Here is a 19,831-nt window from a genome sequence, read left to right as displayed (position 1 = left end):
ATTTATTCTGTAATGTCATCCTGAGCACTTATTGAAAAGCGTAGAGTTCAAGAGGAGTACTAAATATTGTATAATCATACTGTTACAACGATAACGTTGTATGTTTCATTTTTGTTTTATTATCAATCTGTACCTATTTTATGAATGGAATCAGAGGCGAATTATGGGAACAATATGATTGTTCCCATAATTCGCCTCTGATTCCATTCATAAAATAGGTACAGATTGATAATAAAACAAAAATGAAACATACAACGTTATCGTTGTACTGTATTGAACATAGTAAAAAAAGTAGAGTCTACCCCAAAATCCGTTTTCATGTTGGTAAGCTTTACTTTTGAGCAATGTTAGTAAGGAAACGGGTTCTTATCGAAGTGGAATTAAAAATTTCAACATGTATGAGATTTAGACATGCTTTAAGTTTGGTGAGGACAAATGTTTTCTTATAAGTGTCAGTGTCCGTTTAGTTATATTACTGAACTTATTTAGTTTATAATCACCTTTTTTCTTTTGCAACACTGATTTAAGTTATAAGAGCCATAAAAGTTTAATACTCTTCCAGATCGATACAGAATTATGAAACTTTGAAAAAAAAAAACTGTTCTATAACATAATAATAGCTTGTAGTGTAATGTTAACAACGTTCTTCGTTTTAACATATTAAAAATATTTTTTCCTTAGCATTGGCTTCCAGATACTTCTATTCTTCTCTTTCAACTTAGAGCAGTATCCTTCAGTACTGTAGTTTTCCTGGACAATGTCTTTTAAAAGTTCATTTCCTCTGGTAAGATCTGTGTCACGATAAAACTTACTGATTAATTCTAGAAGATATTCAGTTTCCAAATAGTATGAACTTAAAAACATTGTAAATGTAAAAATAAACTAAAATTCATCTGCCTGGAGTTATAGCCTATGAAGGGCTATGGCTGATTAAACGTTCTTTTAGTTCAGAGACGTAGGGTTCCCTTACGGATTTCTAGACCAAGCATTGCTGTCTTTAATTATCTCGACAATTGTCTCACGATACTAGATTAACACTGGAAAATCTATGTTCTCATCTGGAGAATCAAACTGTGAACATCAAATATATACTTATTAACTACAAGTAATTGCATGTATTATATAGGAGCACCCAAACGTATGATTAACAAGTATAATGTCATATGTACACCAGGAGAAAGAGTTTGGTTTGTATCGCGTGATATTTTCTCAATATTGAAACCAAAATTTCCAACTTCCGGTTTTAGTAGTGAAATTAGAATGGAGATAGAACATATCCTCGGGACGCTTAATTTATTGCAGAAAATCGCTTCTCGGTATCTGTTATTATCGTTTTCACTCTATAGCAATTGGCGTTAAAACTGGAAGTGGTTGATTTTTTGCCACTTCATGTTTGAATAGAGAGTTACGAGAAAAGATGGTATCTATTCTTAGAAACGCTAAATTGATTAACAAAACTGTTTTCACCGTCTCTTATCATTTTTCCTCTCCGTTTCAGGAGAAAGTTAAGGATGGAGACGAAATATATTTTTCGGACGCTTAATCGATTGCAGAAAAAACGCTTCTCGCTGTCTATTACCGTTCTGACTCTATAGTGATCAACGTTAAAACCGGATATGGTTCGTTTCTACTATTTCCGGTTTGAATATTACCTCCACCAACGAACTCAATTCCTAATATTTGACCCTCTGTATCCTGGGTAAAGTTCATGGTAATCCATCCTGGGTAAAGTTCATGGTAGTTCTTGAGATTTTTCTCCCAGACGACACATAAACGGACAGACAGGGTAAATAACATCTAGTAACTCAAAAGCCAGTTCCTCGCACGGGGAGAGTAATTTATGGAAAATATTTGAAACCCCGTCCTCTCTTATGATATCCATTTCCGTGGAACTGTAATTGTAAAAACCCACATGATATTCCTATTTTTGACATACATTTTGAACCTTTTATCCCTTAGGATATGTCCTTTAATCAATGTGACATAATAATAACTTTGAGATAGAAAGTAAATACTGTATATTTCAACATTTATAACAAACTGATCCCATCAGCCGTTTCCGATTATGGGATCACAAACAATAGGCAACGTCTATTAAAATTGTGGCGAATAAAATATAGGAATTGCACTTTCCTCCCCTTAAAACGGAATTTTATAAAATGCTCGATAAGCAAGAAGTTTACATACAAATTTTAATGAGGAATTTATATACAGATATTTGTCTTCCTAAGTTTGAGGGGTTCATGAGGAGCTCTATTTTCTAATCAATTTTGAACTCCATACTTCTATACAGTATCCTCTTTAATCAAAGTAGTGATTGAAACCTAGCTCGAAGTAGGTACCAAATATATTCCAAGGTTCGTCTCAAAGTTTTCAGCTATTTTCCCGCGATGCGATTACAAACAGACAACATCGATTTTAATGTGCAAAAAAGTAGATAGATAATGGCTGTTACCTCTTAAAACGGAAATTTTTATAAACACTGATATATATGTCTCCTTATTTTAATGAGGAGTTCATTTGCCGAGTGTTATGTCCTTAATTTCAGGAATTTATGTGGTACTCTATTCTAGGCAAAACATATGAAACTCCTTTACCTCCCTTAGCATATGTGTTGCTAAAGAATCCTTTCTTATTCATTGCCCTCTTAAGAAAAGAATTTTTCTACCCAAACTTCACGTTTGTAGATATATTAATGTGACTTAAATTTTCAGTGAATCACTTTCACTTTTCCATACAATCGTACATATTGTTTTCCTTCTCCTTCCAGAAGCGGAAGTTCAGAAAACGCTGAGATCCGTGTTTCCCTTATTTTGTTTAAATTAAGAAATTAAGTTATATAACAAATTTCACACCTCCAACTTAAGCGAATCCTTACATTTAGCATTTTCTTGGTAAACGATGTGAATTCTTAATCTTATAGAAATAATTTTCCTTACCCCTCTTTAAAAGATGTCGTTCTACTTGCGTTCTACTATGAAAAATTTACGTTCCTAGAGATTTCATTTCTTCCAGCCGTTTCACAATTAGAAGGAATATACACACTTAACATTCTTCTTGCTCAATCATAAATTTCAGATTATCTTTATATTCATAAGTATAAAGCGTTCTTTAATTAGCATTGCATGCAAGTATTAATAACACTCTTAAAGAACATGATGTATATTTTTTCTTAACTATTTCTCACACTTTATCCAGGCTTGGGACTAGCTACGTATTTGTCATGGTGTTGATGTGTTTAAAAGTTGCGGAAAACAGGATTTGTCAGAATAAATAATCTCTCTGATACACACACACACATGAGTAACTGTCTTTATCATACTTAGGAACTTATACTGATTAGTCTTCTGTCAAAATCACTTCAACATATGCATATGCCATCTCCTTTTCTTGTCAAAATTATCAACTTATAATAAGGAGTTTTTATCTAAAATACATCTTAAACATACTGTACATTGTACGGTCAACTGCGCTCCTTATCACATTTAGGAATCCATGGTAAGCAGTCTTTGTCAAAATTATAAAATATATACACACACAGTTTTCCCAGTCACACTTATTAACACATGCTGACCAGTTCTGTCAAAATCATCACATACACATGGACAAACTATTACTGAAACTTTTGCACATACACAAGTGATCGCAAACACTTCACATCCAATGTACGCTCGTATTCACTGAGAATGAAAGGTACTCTGTGGCATAACATTACATATGTCTTTTTCCTTCAAATTCAGAACTTTCATATCATACAAAAGATCCAATAGGAAAAGCCAATCAGATATAAGGGATCTCAAAAGCTGTCTTTTATTAGTGAAGTGTTTCATTTCATTCATAGAATCTTAGGAAGTCTAAAAAGTAGATAGTTGGCGAAACTGTTGCACGTTTAAGTTTTCCACAATAAAATATATTGTTTTGCTTAGTGAGTAATTAGGATTGAATTAAATACAGAAAACAGAGCTTTTGAAGAAGGAGGATATTACAATTGGATTTTCAATAATTAATTACATAGGAATATAGTACTTTTCTTGGAAATATCCCTGTTGTCTCGTAAAATTATTTGATATGGTTTATGTCAAATCTAACTCAAAATTAAGATAAGTTTTATTTGTACTCACAATAGAGGGAAAATATATTTGGCAAACAGTATCACTGATGCGTAGATTTTTCATAGCAAGGTTGTTCGGACGATAAAAGCTTCAGAGGCAAACATATTTTAGGAGAAGGGATCGTAACATCTTCCATCATATCAATGTAAATTAATCGATCGCACATAGGGCAGGTAACAGTTCCTGTCGCTAATAGGACTGTAGCTTCTAGATTAATTCCTTTAAAAGTGGAATTTTCACAGTCGGTTAAAGATATATATTTTATTCTTTTTATTTAAGAGTTTATATTCCAATTTCTACATTTCCAGCTTAAGCAAATCCTCGCAATGGTCACTTTCTCAATAAAGAAAGGAAAATTTGGATATTATTGTAATGACCACCATTTCCCCCTAAGGAGCGGAATTTTTTGAAATGTTTGATACACGTGCCCCATTATTTGTATTTAAGAGTTCATATACAATTCGTAAAACACTCCTTTGTTTCTATTGAAAAATTTATGTACTGAAATTCACATCTCCAACTTCAGCAAAACCCTATAGTCGGCACCTTGTGAATAAATAAAGGGAATTTTCAATATTAAAGAAATTGTCTCCTCTTAGGAGCAAACTTTTCGAAATGCTGAAACAAGTATTTCTTTATTATTTGTATTCAAGAGTTTATGTATGGAATTATATATGTATCTCCAACTTAAGTGAATCCTCACATTCGGCATTTTGTGAATAAGTGAAAAAGAAATTTTATTATGAATGAAATTCTTTTTTTTTCTCCCCTTAGGAGAGAAATTTTCTTATTCCCTTAGGAGAGAGTGTTTTCTTATTTCTAATATAAAGTCTATATACCAAGTTTCAAATATCCAACTTAAGTGAATTCTCATGTTCGGCACTTTCTGATTAAACGAAGGAAAATTTGAGTATTTTATAAATGTCCCCCTTTTGAACGGAATTTTCGAAAATGCTGAAACACGTTTTCCTTTATTTTTAATGAAGAGTTCATATGTCGAGTTTCATTTCTCTAACATCACGGATTCGTGAGATACACTATTCTTGGGAGGAAGTTTTGAACCCATCTTTACCTCCGTTAGAATAAGGGGTTCCAAAAATCGGTCCTTATCCGTTGCTTTCGTGACAAAGGGAGTATTTTTGTCCAAATTTCACGTTCCTACATGTAATAGTATGGCCTGACACCCAATTTCATTCTTTCCATAATGAGCACCAATTCCATTCTTTTACATAATAGCGTTGGTAAAGGAGTTGTGGTAAACCAACTCTTTAAAAATGTAATACAAATAAAAACACTACCAGAAATTATATAGTCATCGCTGCAAAAATTAAAATGTAGCTTAATGTATAGTATCTAATATTAGCACTTTAAGTGTACAGGAATGAAAATGTAATACATTGTTAAATGTGTTTATTTACTTTTTCATATTTCTTACATTCCTCCATTTGGTTTAACACACTAATACCCAGTCACGCCTATTTGTGTATAACTTCGAGGGAGCCCGTTCAGGAATATGCTTCTTTGTCAGCTATCCAACCAAAAAGCCAAGAAAATATATTCTTTAAGGATTCAAGCAAACTTTGGTGTGAGCCCAGGCCCCCTCGGTCCCTCAGAATCGTCGCCCGTAGAAACATCTCTGTACACTTTATTCTTTTATTTGCTTTTATTGACTTCATAATACACAGTATCAATAGGATCATATACTGTTAAAAGAAGTATTCGAAATATTTCACATGAACTGGAACTTCTTTTCCCCATATAATCATCAATTAATAATATAAATAGATTTTATACTATCTGTATGTAACCCAAAATCAATATTTTTATATTAAACGTTGGGAAAATATGTCTAGATAAGTTACAAAATACTTTTTTTTAAAATCTCTCTTTTGTAAAATAAGTCATGTTCAAAATTATTGAACTCATACTTTCGTTCGAAGGGTACTTGTAGATAGTATGGTTCGATTCATATTATTTTCCTTCTTTACTTATATTCACATAGAAATGCTTTAAAGAGATGATAATGTGCTATTGTTTCCTATAATCTGCCTCTGGTTTTAGGGCTTCTGAAAGACAGGTGAATGTTTTAAGAGTTTGAACCGAGTGTAATTTAGATTTTAAAAATACCTAAATAAGAATTTTTTTCACTGTAAGTAACACTCAGATTTTTACTAGAATTAATTTGTGGTGAGGCTAATAAAAATACAGTTACTTATTGTTAATTGATATCAGTGACAGAAAAAGAGCCATGTTAACCCAGTTGTATAACGTTTGGTTAAGAAGGAATTGTGTCATGAGGGACGTGCTAGAGGATATGGTGGCATGAAAAAGGGGAGGGGACGAAGGAGACTACAATTAATGGACAATATCAAAACAGAGAAATTGTGAAGAAGAAGAGGTTAGCAGAAGACCGTGGAGCATGGAAGCTTCTCAGCTGCGGCAAGTGACCTGCCAATAATGGCAGAATAGCTATAATGATGATGATGATGTCACTGGTTCGAAGTGTGTCTAGTTTGATCCCTGGACACGCGCTGGTCAAGCTGGCATTCATGAATTTTGCTTGGAGTCTTCACTTCATATTCGTCTCATTCTCATTCCACACGTATTTTTAATCATTATTAATTTTTTGTCTAATATGTATTCTAATATCTATCTAATAAGTAAAATATTCTTAAGTTTTATTTCAAATAATCGATTTCACTTTTCTTGAAGTATATTTTTCGCAAGCATGATTTAAGTTTTTGGTGCTAGAGAAAACAGTATCTTTCTGTTTTTCTCAACGTTTTAGTGTCTAACTAACACAAAAATAAATACACCAGCTTCAAAATATACTTCCAAGAAATGTTTTTAACTCGTGTACATAAAACGGGCTAAATATATCGTTAGCCTTTCGTTAGTGAGAGAAGAAAGTGGCGTTCTTTTTTACAAGAATACGTTGAATCCGTACTGAAAGAAAAGACAACGTTTTCTTGTTAGATTGAAAGTGTTATAAGCATTGTAAGATAGAGCACTAAATGATGTCGGGAAACATTTTCAATGATTTATCACGGTTCGCTGTAGACACATAAAAATGTAGTGGACTCAAAAGAAACAGAATTAAGTTGTTTTTGAAAGGATAATCAAATGTATGTGTCAGATTTTAAGACGGCGTAGTTTCGAATTTATTTCTTTTTTCGTTCTGAAGTAGTATAAGGGTCAAAATGTTTGCTTCCTTCTCATGAAACAGGTCACTAATCGAAACGAGAGGAATTTCTGGGATTGCCAACTCAGGAAATGTTAGAGTAGCATGTACGCATGGAAGAATCTGCTCGTTAACTGGGGTTACTACACCATAAAGTGTGGTGATAAATATTTACTTATTGCTCTTTAGCCCACAATACTATATTTGCTTTGCAAACAGAATTTTTCTCTTTCTCTGTAAAGACAATTACACTCGTTTAAAAAAAATAATCTAAAGTACACATTCTATACGTCAATGGCAAGGTATTAGATATAAAATCGAGACAAAACGTTCATTTGGTCCAAGTTTTATATGTTGGAGTTCATGTACTTATGAATAAAAAATATTCCCTTAAATATACAAAACAGTGAATATTAACAACATGGAACGAAAATAGACAGGAAAGATTGATTGATTTCTAAGGAATTTGGTTTACCAAAAATTTCTTTAATGTATTACTCTGTTCGTCCATGTGCTCGTCCAGGAGACAAAAGAATCTCAAGAAACTACTTAATAAAGCACCATCAACTTTGGCCACGATATACAGGGTCAAAAGTTACGAATCGATTTATTCAAACTCAAAGTGGTAAAAATGAAATATTTGGTGATATTCAAATCGAAAGTGGTAGAAATTAAATATTGGTTATATTCAAACTGAAAGTGGTACAAATCAAATATTTGGTGATATTCAAACCGAAAGTAGTAGAAATCAAACATTTGGTGATATTCAAACCAATAGTGGTAGAAATCAAATATTTGATGATATTCAAACCGAAAGTAGTAGAAATCAAACATTTGGTGATATACAATCTGAAACTGGTAGAAATCAAACACTTGGTGATATTCAAACCGAAAGTAGTAGTAATCAAACATTTGGTGATATTCAAACCAATAGTGGTAGAAATCAAATATTTGGTGATGTTCAAACTGAAAGTGGTAGAAATCAAACTTTTCCAGTTTTACCTTGATTACATTAAAGCAGAAACGGTAATAGATAGCGATAAAGTGGTTTGCTTGAATGGATTAAGCACCCCAGGAATACATTTAATTTCGATCTTTAACTATATACTAAAACCGGAAATATTAGAAATCTACTACCATTTTCGGTTTCAATATTAATTCAGAAAATATAACACCACATAAACTAAAGACCTTTACGCAGTATACATGTGATACTGCTACCTGTTTACGACCGATATTATGTAGGACGAGACCGACAGTGTAAAATGGGATCTGAACAATTGTAGTATGTTTCCACTGGGAATCGAACTCAGAATCTTCTGCCTCGAAGCGCACTCTATTCCCTAGACCAGCGTTTCCCAACCGGTGTGCCGCGGCACACTGGTGTGCCGCGAATGGGCTGCTGGTGTGCCGCGAGGAAATCGAAACAAATTATTAATTTTATAGGAACCAAGTTGCAAGACATAGGGAAAATGTATATTTGTATTTCACATTACTATGAACCTCTACTATAAATCTACAATTTTAAGTTTCATACTGTGTTATTTTTCTGTACATTTTTAATGTTGAAAAACGTATTTATCATTGTCATGACCATTATTGCTTCTTTATTGTTGCAGACTATTTCGTAACTTGAAATTTTAACATATCATTCAATAAATTCAACAAAGTAAACATGCATACAAATTACCTACATTTGTGTTTTAAAAGTATATTTATTTATTTGTTCGTTATATAGTGATCTTCCCTTTTAGTTAAAGGTTAGAAACAGTTTTCGAAAGAGAAAGTGGATTTTTAAAATCCCAAGTCCTATATTTCATTGCAATTGTTTTCTATTTTAAAATTAGAATGAAAAATAAGCATAATGATTTACCATGGGGAAAAATCAGTGATCGAGCTGTCTTCTTTGTAAGAAGGATATCAGTAATTACATAAAAATACCACGATATTTTATATTTTCAATAATAATAGTAATATATATATATGGGTGTGCCGCGAGAATTCAAGTTACACCTGTAGTGTGCCGCAAGTTGAAAAAGGTTGGGAAATGCTGCCCTAGACCATGGAGGAAGGCCGAAGAGAAAAGGAGAGAAAAATAAATATGTCCACATTTTGAAATTAAAAAAAAAAAATATTCCTTTAAAATTCCCCTTTTGTTCTTCTGTATCACTCAAGAAATAAGGATGAAACCAACGACATCTGGTGTAAAATACCATCAGGAACCTTCCTGCGCACTGTTATCTGGTAAAACTACGAATACTTACCTAGACAAATAAGTAAAGAAAGAAAAAGAAAACACCCTTTAGACCCGACTCAGGAGGAGGGGGTAGGCAGTCAAAGAGAAAGATTAGTTACTCAAGGGAAGAAAAAAAAAACTTCAACACCTTAACTTTCCAATCGCCAGGCCTTTTCCCACTATACACCGTCTTGTTTGCAGTTATTTTACGAATGCACACTTCTCCCACAGATAATAATTATCTTAAGTTTGATAAATGCCTTAACCTTTGTTATTAGTATTATATCATACGAAAATAATAACATGTAAATATGAACACAAGAATTTATTTGTCCCAATTTTATTTAACAATAGAATTTTTTTCATACATCCGACAATAGAACTTCCACAAGGTTAGTTATACAGAAAGAGAAAGAAAAGGAAAAAAAATATTTGATTCAACTTAATGTGCAGAATGTTATAATCATTTCGGTCACTGAATTATCGTAGACAAGGCTTGCTTATTTGTACTAACGTCGGTTCAAAGCACTTGCTTAGTTCAAAGAATATTTAGTTGAATATGAAACCACATCGTAAGGATCAAACCACATAAATTCAGAGCCGGTTCCGGAACCGGATCTCAGGACCTGGTTCCAGACCTGAATCCGAAAACCCGGTTCCGGAACCGGATCTTCTACAACCGGATTCGTTCAGATCCAGGAACCGGTTCCGGCCATCCTTAAAATCCACTCCATCCTAGCTGCGACTGTAATCCAATAAGCCATACGCGTATAAGGTTGCTATCAAGACTTCTCACATTCACGTCAACATTACCAAAAACATGTTGGCGAAATCCATCTGAATGAATAGATGGGGAGCCAGCGTTAAAATGATCGACGTTAGGTAGATTGTGACTTCATGGTAACATGCTCGCATTCTCATTGATGCATTACATTTATAAAATGTTTTGAACCTTATAATCGATGTAGGTTTAGAGCAAGCCATATCTATATAGATAACAGAAACAATCTAGGTATTACAGCAAATACAAGAGCGCGATTTATAACAACGCACTTGTTTTCAACTTTCTGGGATTCACTTGAAGTTTCGTTTTTTTTTGTAGCTTGTGATATATAAATAATGTCAAGACCTTCTGGAATAAAATCTTTGCCCTCCTGAATTAATCGTATTCTTAAAATCTACACTTTCTTAATAATCTTCCTTCGTAACTTTTCGTGCACATCGCCTTTGCTTTGTAAACTAGCTTCACATAATAGCATGTACACCATTTTTACAACTACAGTGTCTACGTTAAGAACATTTCCATAAATTACACAAATGAAATAAAAGTTATTCTTTGTTTTTTATATTAATGTTGCTCAGGTAGCCTGAAACAATATGAAATTACTACACTCTTGTCAATATAATATATTATACTGTGTTAAGTTTCAGTAATCAAAATGATATGGAAATGCAAGTTTAAAATTAGGAATTATTTTCTACTTTCTGTTATTAATTACTGTAAGTAATATTGAGAAAAGAAATAGTAATATTGCTAGTTCGAAAATATATAATTACAAAATGTTGCATAATCGCAAAACGTTATGAATAATTGTATATTTTAAATTGAAGTTAGTTTTTGAAATGAAAGATATTTCGATTTTTATCTAGGCATTTTACATATTTTATACTATTTTTTAAATTGATTCTGAATAATCATGTAATGATTAAAAATTTCAATGCTTGCTTTGCACTTGAAAACTGCTATTTTGCAGTTAAACCTAACGTAAACTTGTCTGTAGATTTTTAAAAGATGAAAATTTAAATTGATTATGAGCAAGTAAATAAAATCCTACGTCCAAGTTAAAGATAACAAATCGGAATACTAAAGGCATACTAATATATACCTACATTTCAAATTATAAACCAAAAACCTTTCAGGAAAAAAAGAACCTACTAGATACTCATTAAGTACTTCTCACTTCCACTGCACAAAATCATTTAGAACATACAAACTTCACAAATCTCCCACTCAAACTGACGCATGAAGGTAGACAGTGTCAAAGATTGGGTACGGGTGCGCCTAACCGGCCAGGAAGGATGACTTTCGTGCACCTGCAGTCATTTGGTAAAAACTCTCTGGACATCGTTCCCATTCCTATAAACTTATTAATACGTATATCATTTTAAAGCTAATAAAGCAAGCTAAAAGTTTTATTTGAAACATTTCGTTACAGTGTTATCAGGTTTTTAGTAATAATAACAAAAATGTTGAACATTATATTGAAAAATCTACTTTTTTCAGCAATTTATTTCAATAGCGCCATATATCTAGGTATACTTACTTTATCTAAAATCACATAAGGACAGAATATAAAGAACGTAGTGTGAGGAAGCTAACTTCAAAAAAATCATATGAATACGAGCTGGCGTAATCGAGTTATTGACATTTCAATGTAGGTATGCAAATTTTCATGTTTAGGGTGGTGAGGGGGGGGGGGAAGCAAGAGGGGGAACGTTGGGGACTTTTGAAGAAATACTTCCCTTATGATGTAATAACTGGCAAAGTTTCACCTTTTCACTAATTAGTCGCGACAAAAGCCTATTTTTGTCCTTTATTGACTGGGTAATTATTAATATTACCGATAGTGTAATACGCAGACACATTATTATTTGAAACGCCGAAAACACTTATATATTAGCAGTAAAACGAGAGTATGTCTGTGAGATGCAGGAATTATTGTGCAGGATGTAAGTACGGGGAGGAAGGAGTATGGATCCCTGCTCGCTCACATGGTATAGGTTGGAAGTGCTATTCTAATTATTTAAGCTGACATGTTAGGAATTGTATTATCATTTTTAAACAAGAACAAATATCAATTTTGCACATGCTGATAAATTATACGGACAAAACAAATAATTGTTAGACGTTAGATGTTAGATTTGTTATTCTTATACAAGTTATTAAATAATAAGATTGATTGTATGGAGTTGGTCTCGAAACTGACACTGCGGTTCCCACTTGCAAAACCAGAATAGAGAATACAGGTATATTTTATTGTGCAAAAGCCAGAAGCAATATATTATTTAAATCCCCTATGTGGAGGCTGTGTACATTATATAATGACATTGTAAATAAGTTTGATAAAGTAGATGTATTTAGTTTATCAGAAAATAGGTTCCGATCATATTTAAAACAAGAAATTTTCTACATAAATAATTAAGAATTTTATGTATGTAACATTTACTGTATGTACACAACACTATAATTGGACAGTAAGCCTGTTGTGTTGTATATTAAATAAATAAATAAATAAATAAATTATAATTAGTGGCACCAGTTTCTCGCACTAAGAATTTGAAAATTTCACTTTTCGTTTTTCATATTTCGCGTTTTGTCGCATTTTCCAAATAAAGTTTCGCATTTTGTAGCTCTTGTGGAACAGATATTCCCTGACATTTTTACAACTGTTCCTTTTATTCATAGATCAACAGTAGGCAAACACTGTGTGCGTGGGTTTCCTCAGGGTTCTCCCGTTTCCTCCCACTTTCTTCATTCCACCATTTCATTCATTTCTCATTATCACCGTCTCCTTTAGCCTAGCCGTCATAAACGTGGGACGTAAAACTCATAAATGTTATTTTCATTTCATTTTACAGAAATAAACCATTAATTACCTAAAAACAAAATATACTTATAGAAAATTACATTTTTTAAATCAAACTGAAGGAAAATGAATAACTAAACTTACTATGAGTAGGAAAGTTTTGCTGTCTTCTGAAAACACATAGGCACAAGTTACATTTAAGCATTAAACATAAGCATGTTACGTGTTTCCACATTTTCCTCCTTCATTGTAGTACGTTTGTCATTTATCACCAGTTCATGCTATTGGCAAGCTAATTAATACGGCTTCTTCCCATCCATTTGCGATGGTGATAGCTAACGCGCAACACCGTGTGCGAATCACCCAAAATGCACCGTGCATACCACGTTCTACCGTTCCGTCAGTGGAAAACTAGCGTTTTTAAATTAAAGAAACCGTATTTTTAAAATTTCGCGTTATTTTGCATATTGTTACAAATTTCGCGCAAAGCAGCCAATTTCGTGTTTTATCGCGCAGCGGATTCCAATGGAAATGCACATAGAATATCATAAAACGTCAAGAAACTGAAAATTACTTAATTCTGACGCATTTTGTTTTATCGCGCATTGCGAAAAGCTCGTGCCTCTAATTATAATGCAATACTGTAAAATGTCATGGCCTTTCGAACATTTAGATGTATATGCATTTTAAAACTAAAGACAGATGATTAACGAAAATGAATTATTATGAAGGAATTGGTAGGACGGAAATGTTGCAGAAAACAAAAAGTAAATAACTAAATACATAAATAAATTACACATACATATTGAATGACAATGCTCCAATCCATACGGATGTTGTTGTCAAGGCTGAGGTGCTAAATCTGGCCTGTAGGGTGGGTACTTACATAGCCACTGAATCTCCTCGATGCCGCAGTCTTTCACTGCAGCCTTAGCAATAACAGCCGTGTAGACTGGAGTATTGTCATGCAGTTTGCGAACTCAGCACACAATGACTAATTCAAATAGCTCCCTCCAGCGAATTGACCCATCTAACGGTTAAAGTTGATACGTTATTTCTTCCATAGATGGCACTATACGAGTTGTGGCACAAGAAAACGAGACTGGTCCAATAAATCAATGTACTTACAGAATCTGTTCTCCGTAACATTATCACCTTCAAAGTAGTTCCCTTCAGCATTCACATAGTAATGCATTCGATGCTGCCATTGTTGGTAACAGTTCTGGAACGAGGATTTTGGAAGGCCTTTCAGGAAATTCTCCGTTTTTTGCCTGAATCTCTTTAACTGAGATAAAATGGGTTCCCTTTAAGCAAGATTTAACTTTAGGAAATAAAAAAGTCTCATGCAGCCAAATCAGATGAATAAGGAGGATGCCCCATCACAGTAATATTTTTGCTGGTCAGAAACTGCTTGACATATAGGGCCGTGTGAGCGGGTGCATTGTCCTGGTGCAACAGCTATCCATCACTCCACAACTGTGGTCTTTTTTCCTATTTTTTTCACGAAGTCTTTTTAGTACTTCAATGTAGTACTGTTGATTAACACTAGTACTCAGTCATACCCGGATCACATCACTGACCTTGGGCGCCCGGCACGTTCATAATCTTACAGACTGTCCCTTCCCCTGAAAACCGCTTATGTCATTCAAACACGAGACAAAGTTTCGTCTCCATAAGCCTCGGTTACCATTTGAAATATTTCCATGGTTGATTTCTTAAGTTTCACAAGAAACTTGATGTTGATTTGCTGTTTGGGTTTTTACATTAGACATTTTTCCGGCAGAATGCAGTTGCATGTATTCACTCAATGATACAGTGCTCCCAAATGGCGTGACCGGTTAAATCGAAACTGGCAGCATAGACAGAGGAGGTATGTGGGATGACGTCACCAAACAGTAGTTGCCAACTCTACTCTTTTTTCAAGCTACACACTTAGTCTAGTTTTTTTTTTTTTTTTTTTTTTTGTCACACCTCGTATGCTATGAATGGTTTACTGCTAGTGACGCGATAATTAAATGTTACACCGGAAACCTTTGGAAGCACCCTCGTACGAAACAATCACTAAATTTACAAACATACAAACAAATATCATAAGTAGATGTACAAAATATGATGAACCTTTTAATTTCGACTAGTCGGATAAAATAAATATTGAGTTTCTCATTTTTTTTTTAACATGGCTGTTGATATCAACAAGTGAGTGAAGCACTAAGTTAGTCTTTCAGAACTCTAATAGAGATGTCTTATTGTTATCTTTACAGGTGGACGAGGTGGAGGGGCGGGGGTCCCCCCAGCCAGGCGAGCAACCCGCCCCGCACCAAATGATTGTGGAGAGCGCGCCTGGTTCACCGAATACTCAACATGCAGGAACAGCTTCGCGCGGCGTTGGAGACGCCGCCACTACGTCGGAAGGCAGCGCGTTGTCATCGCGATCAGTGTCCCAAGAAAGCCCTCGACCGTCGGCGCTGCATTCGCTGGGCACTTCAAGAGAAGATGACCAAGACAGTAAAAGGGACAGCTTTGGATCGGACAAAAGCCCTGGTCAAAGGTGAGACGCTTCTCTGTATTTAACTTAAAAAAAAAAGTATTTTTATTCTACGTATTTCTGTTAATAACAATCAAATCTTTACATATTAAAAATATACCCTTCCCTCCTTAAACAATATAAACGAAGTAGCAAAATAATAATAAATGATAAACTTTAAAAAAAAATCATATTTCAGCTGTAAAATCACACTCGAAACATTACTTAAAAAATAACACGCGTCTTTCGTGATGATTTTCAGTATTCACTTCTTCGGACAGAAGTAAGTTAAAGAACATATTTTAGGTTTGAATGTACTAATGAAGAAATTATCAATGGGAAATATTTAAATAAATTTATCCTATGCGAATAATTCTTCCTGCTGGGCCGCGGTCGAACAGCGGCAGAACGGTCATCTCTGGTGCTTGGTGCCACGGTTTGATTCCAACTCGTTTGAAGTGAGATTTATGGTTGACAAACACCATGAGCATGATTTTCTCGGAATTATCTCGTTTCTATTAACTTTCTTCATTCCACCATTTCGTTCATTATCATCATCGACACCTCTCGCAGCGTAAAGGTGACGTTATACTTTAAAAAAAAAAAAAAATCTTGTTGTTATTCGACATCAATTTACATGCAAGTTATTTGGCATCAGTGCTTGTTACAACGCAAGCATCAACAACGAATGAGAATCAGTCACGTCAGAACACGTAGTAACTTGAATATTTACCATTGATAATTTCATCGTAACCTAATTCTAATTTAAAATATTCTTTAATTTACCATCCGTAAAGAAAGTAGTTGTGATATACGAATATAGAAATAAAATTAGTTGCAGTCAATAAAAGTAACGTAAGATCTTGAAACTAAAATGTCTCCGGACATTTTAATCCAGAAAACTAATATTGATATGATGTTCTGAGAATAATGCTAATCAAAGACTATAATAATAACATAAAAATGTTAAATGATAAACAGATTAAAGTTTTAAAGAATATAATATTCAGGATCAAATAAATTAACATAAAATGACATATTAACATAAGTCAATAAAGGAATAATAAGTGCTTGAAATGTTCTATACTTAAATATTAACTTAACTCCTCATTGCTTTGTAATTTAAAATTACAAGTGCAGACCAATTTAGCAACATAGCAAAGCGATCCAGAAAATAAATGCATATGGTGGATGAGAATTCACTGCCTAAAAAGATTTATACAATAAGGATATTTTAAAATACCTACAAATTTGGCTTGCTGCCGTGAGCTAGGCAAATTTTCAATGAGTTCTACCCGCTTAAGGTTTTTTTTTTTTTGTTACCCTCATCCCTCATATTTATTAAACTAGTGAATAATTTAAATTACAAGAAATGAAAAATATTGAAGACTTAGAATAGTGTTTCTGAAATGATCTTAAATGTCTAATAACGCGGATGTTTAACGACATGCTTATGACTTTACCGTGACGAAAAGAAATATAATATTATACTGTAGTTAAAAGAATTTTTCACAATTTTATTAACATAATGTTACTACGCTATGGTGTAATGAACTGCATTTCAGCACACTATACTTACATTCTCAGACTTCATTAAAAAAAATCCTTAATTTAGTCTGTCGAACTTGATAAGAGCGCTTGAAGGCATAGCGCTTAATGGTGGCAAGGTGCAACAAAAAATAAACTTGCTCACAGTCTAATTGGCGTTTCATCCATGTTCATCACTTCACTTATCTTCAGTAATACAATTTCGGCAACTTTTACCCTTGGCGCGGAAACAATCTGCTTTAAGATGAATTTAAAGAACCAGTAGATGGCAGCACATATTCAATATCTTTTCCGTGTATTTTGGAAAAAGCGACAATATTCGCGAAAATTCAGCCAATTCAAGAGGTAGATGTTGGAATTTTGTCCAAAATCAAATTAAATCAACAATCAGAGAATGATCGATGCAGTTTTTTGATCATCTTGTTTCTTTCATTTGTTGAGAGAGTTTCATTAGCTGAAAAGTATTTGTGAAGATTAAAATTAAATGCCGTCGGCAATGAATAAAATAAAATAATTAGAAAGTGCACTAATTTATCTCTGATTATTTATTCAACTTATCTTTGGACAACGTTCGATCTCTTGAATTTGATTAAATCATATTGAGTAATTGTCGTTCCTTACAAGATACATTGGAAAGAAAGAAAGGAAACGTTCTCCCATCTATTAGGCCATAGACCCATTTTAAGGGTTAAGATAACAATGAACCTACATTCAACATTTCTCGGTTCCAAAGACATTAGAAATTTGAACTACTTTGCTCTAATGAAGGACGTTCAACTAGATATCAAGGATACATGTTTGTACACGCGGTATTACCAATACCGCAATTTTTTGAGGTGTCATACAACGGGTTTCTACTCTAGATGTTTCCAATGCCTTTCATATGGTGCAAATACACATTGGAATGTCCAATAACAATAACGTCAGAAAATGAGAACTCAAATTTTTTCACAGTGAGAAAAAGATCTGTAAATACTTATTTGTTTATTTAATTCAATTTTGTAAATTCTAATCTGCTTCGTGGTTTCGAATATTATGATATTCTGCCTTACTTTAAAGTTATTCATAAAAAAATCAAAGAAGTAGAAGAAAGGATAGTATAAAATCCCTAAATAGGAAAGCTCATTCTTCGATTTTGAGGATTGATATAAATCTGTATCGTACGAAACCGGTTCTGCTCTTCAGGGAAGCGGAATCATCTTATAAACAGGATTTAACTTTTGGAACTTTAGATATTTTTCACGAATTTTTTTATCCATGATCAAAGAGGCTTAATTGAAAAATACTTTTTTCAGGAGAACCAAAACAAACTTCAAAATCAAAAAGAAGACATACTGATAATTTTGTTTATTATGACTTATAGTACAGTTAGAATAAATAAAATTTTCAAATGACCATATTTTCCTCTTTGATTTTGAAGTTTGTTTTGACTATGCTGAAAAAGTATTTTTTTTTTTTTTAAAGGATTCCAAACTAAGCTATGCATAAGTATTGGAAGTCTTACAGAACGGCTATGTCCGTCTGTTCGTCTTTCGATAAGTATCAGAGCATAAGCAGTAAAAGATACTGAGTAGCGTTTTATTTTTTCTTAAAAATTGATTCAGCATCTCAACAATAGGCTCCATCTTATATTTCAACTCTTAATTCAAACCAAAAATGGTAGAAAATAACTATTTTTGGTTTTTATAATGATCGCAATAGCACAAAAGCAGTGAGATATAAAAACAATAGTTTTTTTTTTAAGTAACAAATCGATTTGAACTCAAAAAATACTATCTTCACCAGCATTTCTGTGCTAAAATTGGAAATGGAAGAAATTTACTACTTCTGGCTACAATATTGATCTCCATAGAGCAAAGACAGTAAGAGATAGCGAGTAATAGCCTCTTAATATGGATTCAGTGTCCGAGGAATAGATACTACCTTTGCCCTTATCCATCTGTTGCAAGCAGAAGTAATGGATGTTCTATTTCCAGTTACATCATTCAATTCGCATAGTTTGAAAATTCACAATAATTTCACACTATGAAACGAAACTCATATCATTTAGACTAAAGTTCTTTTGACCACGCACTAAAGAAATATTCCAAAAGAAATAAATGAAAATAATGTCCATAATTTGTTGAGCCAGGCGTAGAAATTCTTTTTAAAAAATAATTTTATTTATGTATAATTAAAGTAAATGTTCGTTATCTTATAACCACTGTATGGTGTCCTGCAACAAATGCCAATGCAGTGTAATGTGTGTAGTAAATTGAAGGTTATAGACTACATAAAATTAAGCAACCGAATCGAAATTTCTGCTTCTATAAGGCTACTAGACATCCTGATTTAGTTGGGACAGTCCTTTCTTTTTGGTCTTAGTCCCGACTTTCTTTTCTAATTGAAGTCGGGACGTGAAATTGTCCCATTTTTCTTAAACACACAGCTATTTTCTTATACAATCAATATTATATTTTCTTAGAGAACTTTCAAAGTTCATTGATAACACGCATAATTTAAAAAAAAATCCGATATGCATATTCTATTCAAAAGCATCAATATCTTCTTAACACAAATACGACAACTATTCTGAAGAAACTTAACACAAATACGACTAACTAATACGAAGAAATTCAAAGGAAACTTAAGCGAGTCATCACT

General features: G+C 33.2%; 1 protein-coding gene across 1 annotated transcript in view; it reads left to right on the top strand.

Annotated features, from left to right (window-relative positions):
* LOC145693139 (uncharacterized) overlaps positions 1-19,831 on the top strand; it is an 896,225-nt gene that overhangs the window by 169,585 nt on the left and 706,809 nt on the right. Inside the window, exon 2 of the mRNA XM_081768874.1 lies at positions 15,378-15,664. Coding sequence (XP_081625000.1) covers positions 15,438-15,664 — 227 coding nt within the window. The 5' untranslated portion in view covers positions 15,378-15,437. The remainder of the gene's footprint in view (positions 1-15,377; positions 15,665-19,831) is intronic.

Source organism: Thermobia domestica, chromosome 8 (assembly GCF_964235325.1).
Source record: "Thermobia domestica chromosome 8, izTheDome1.hap1.1, whole genome shotgun sequence".
Taxonomy (NCBI): Eukaryota; Metazoa; Arthropoda; class Insecta; order Zygentoma; family Lepismatidae; genus Thermobia; species Thermobia domestica.
Note: the sequence above shows the minus strand (reverse complement) of the source record. Positions and strands in the feature narration are given on the sequence as shown.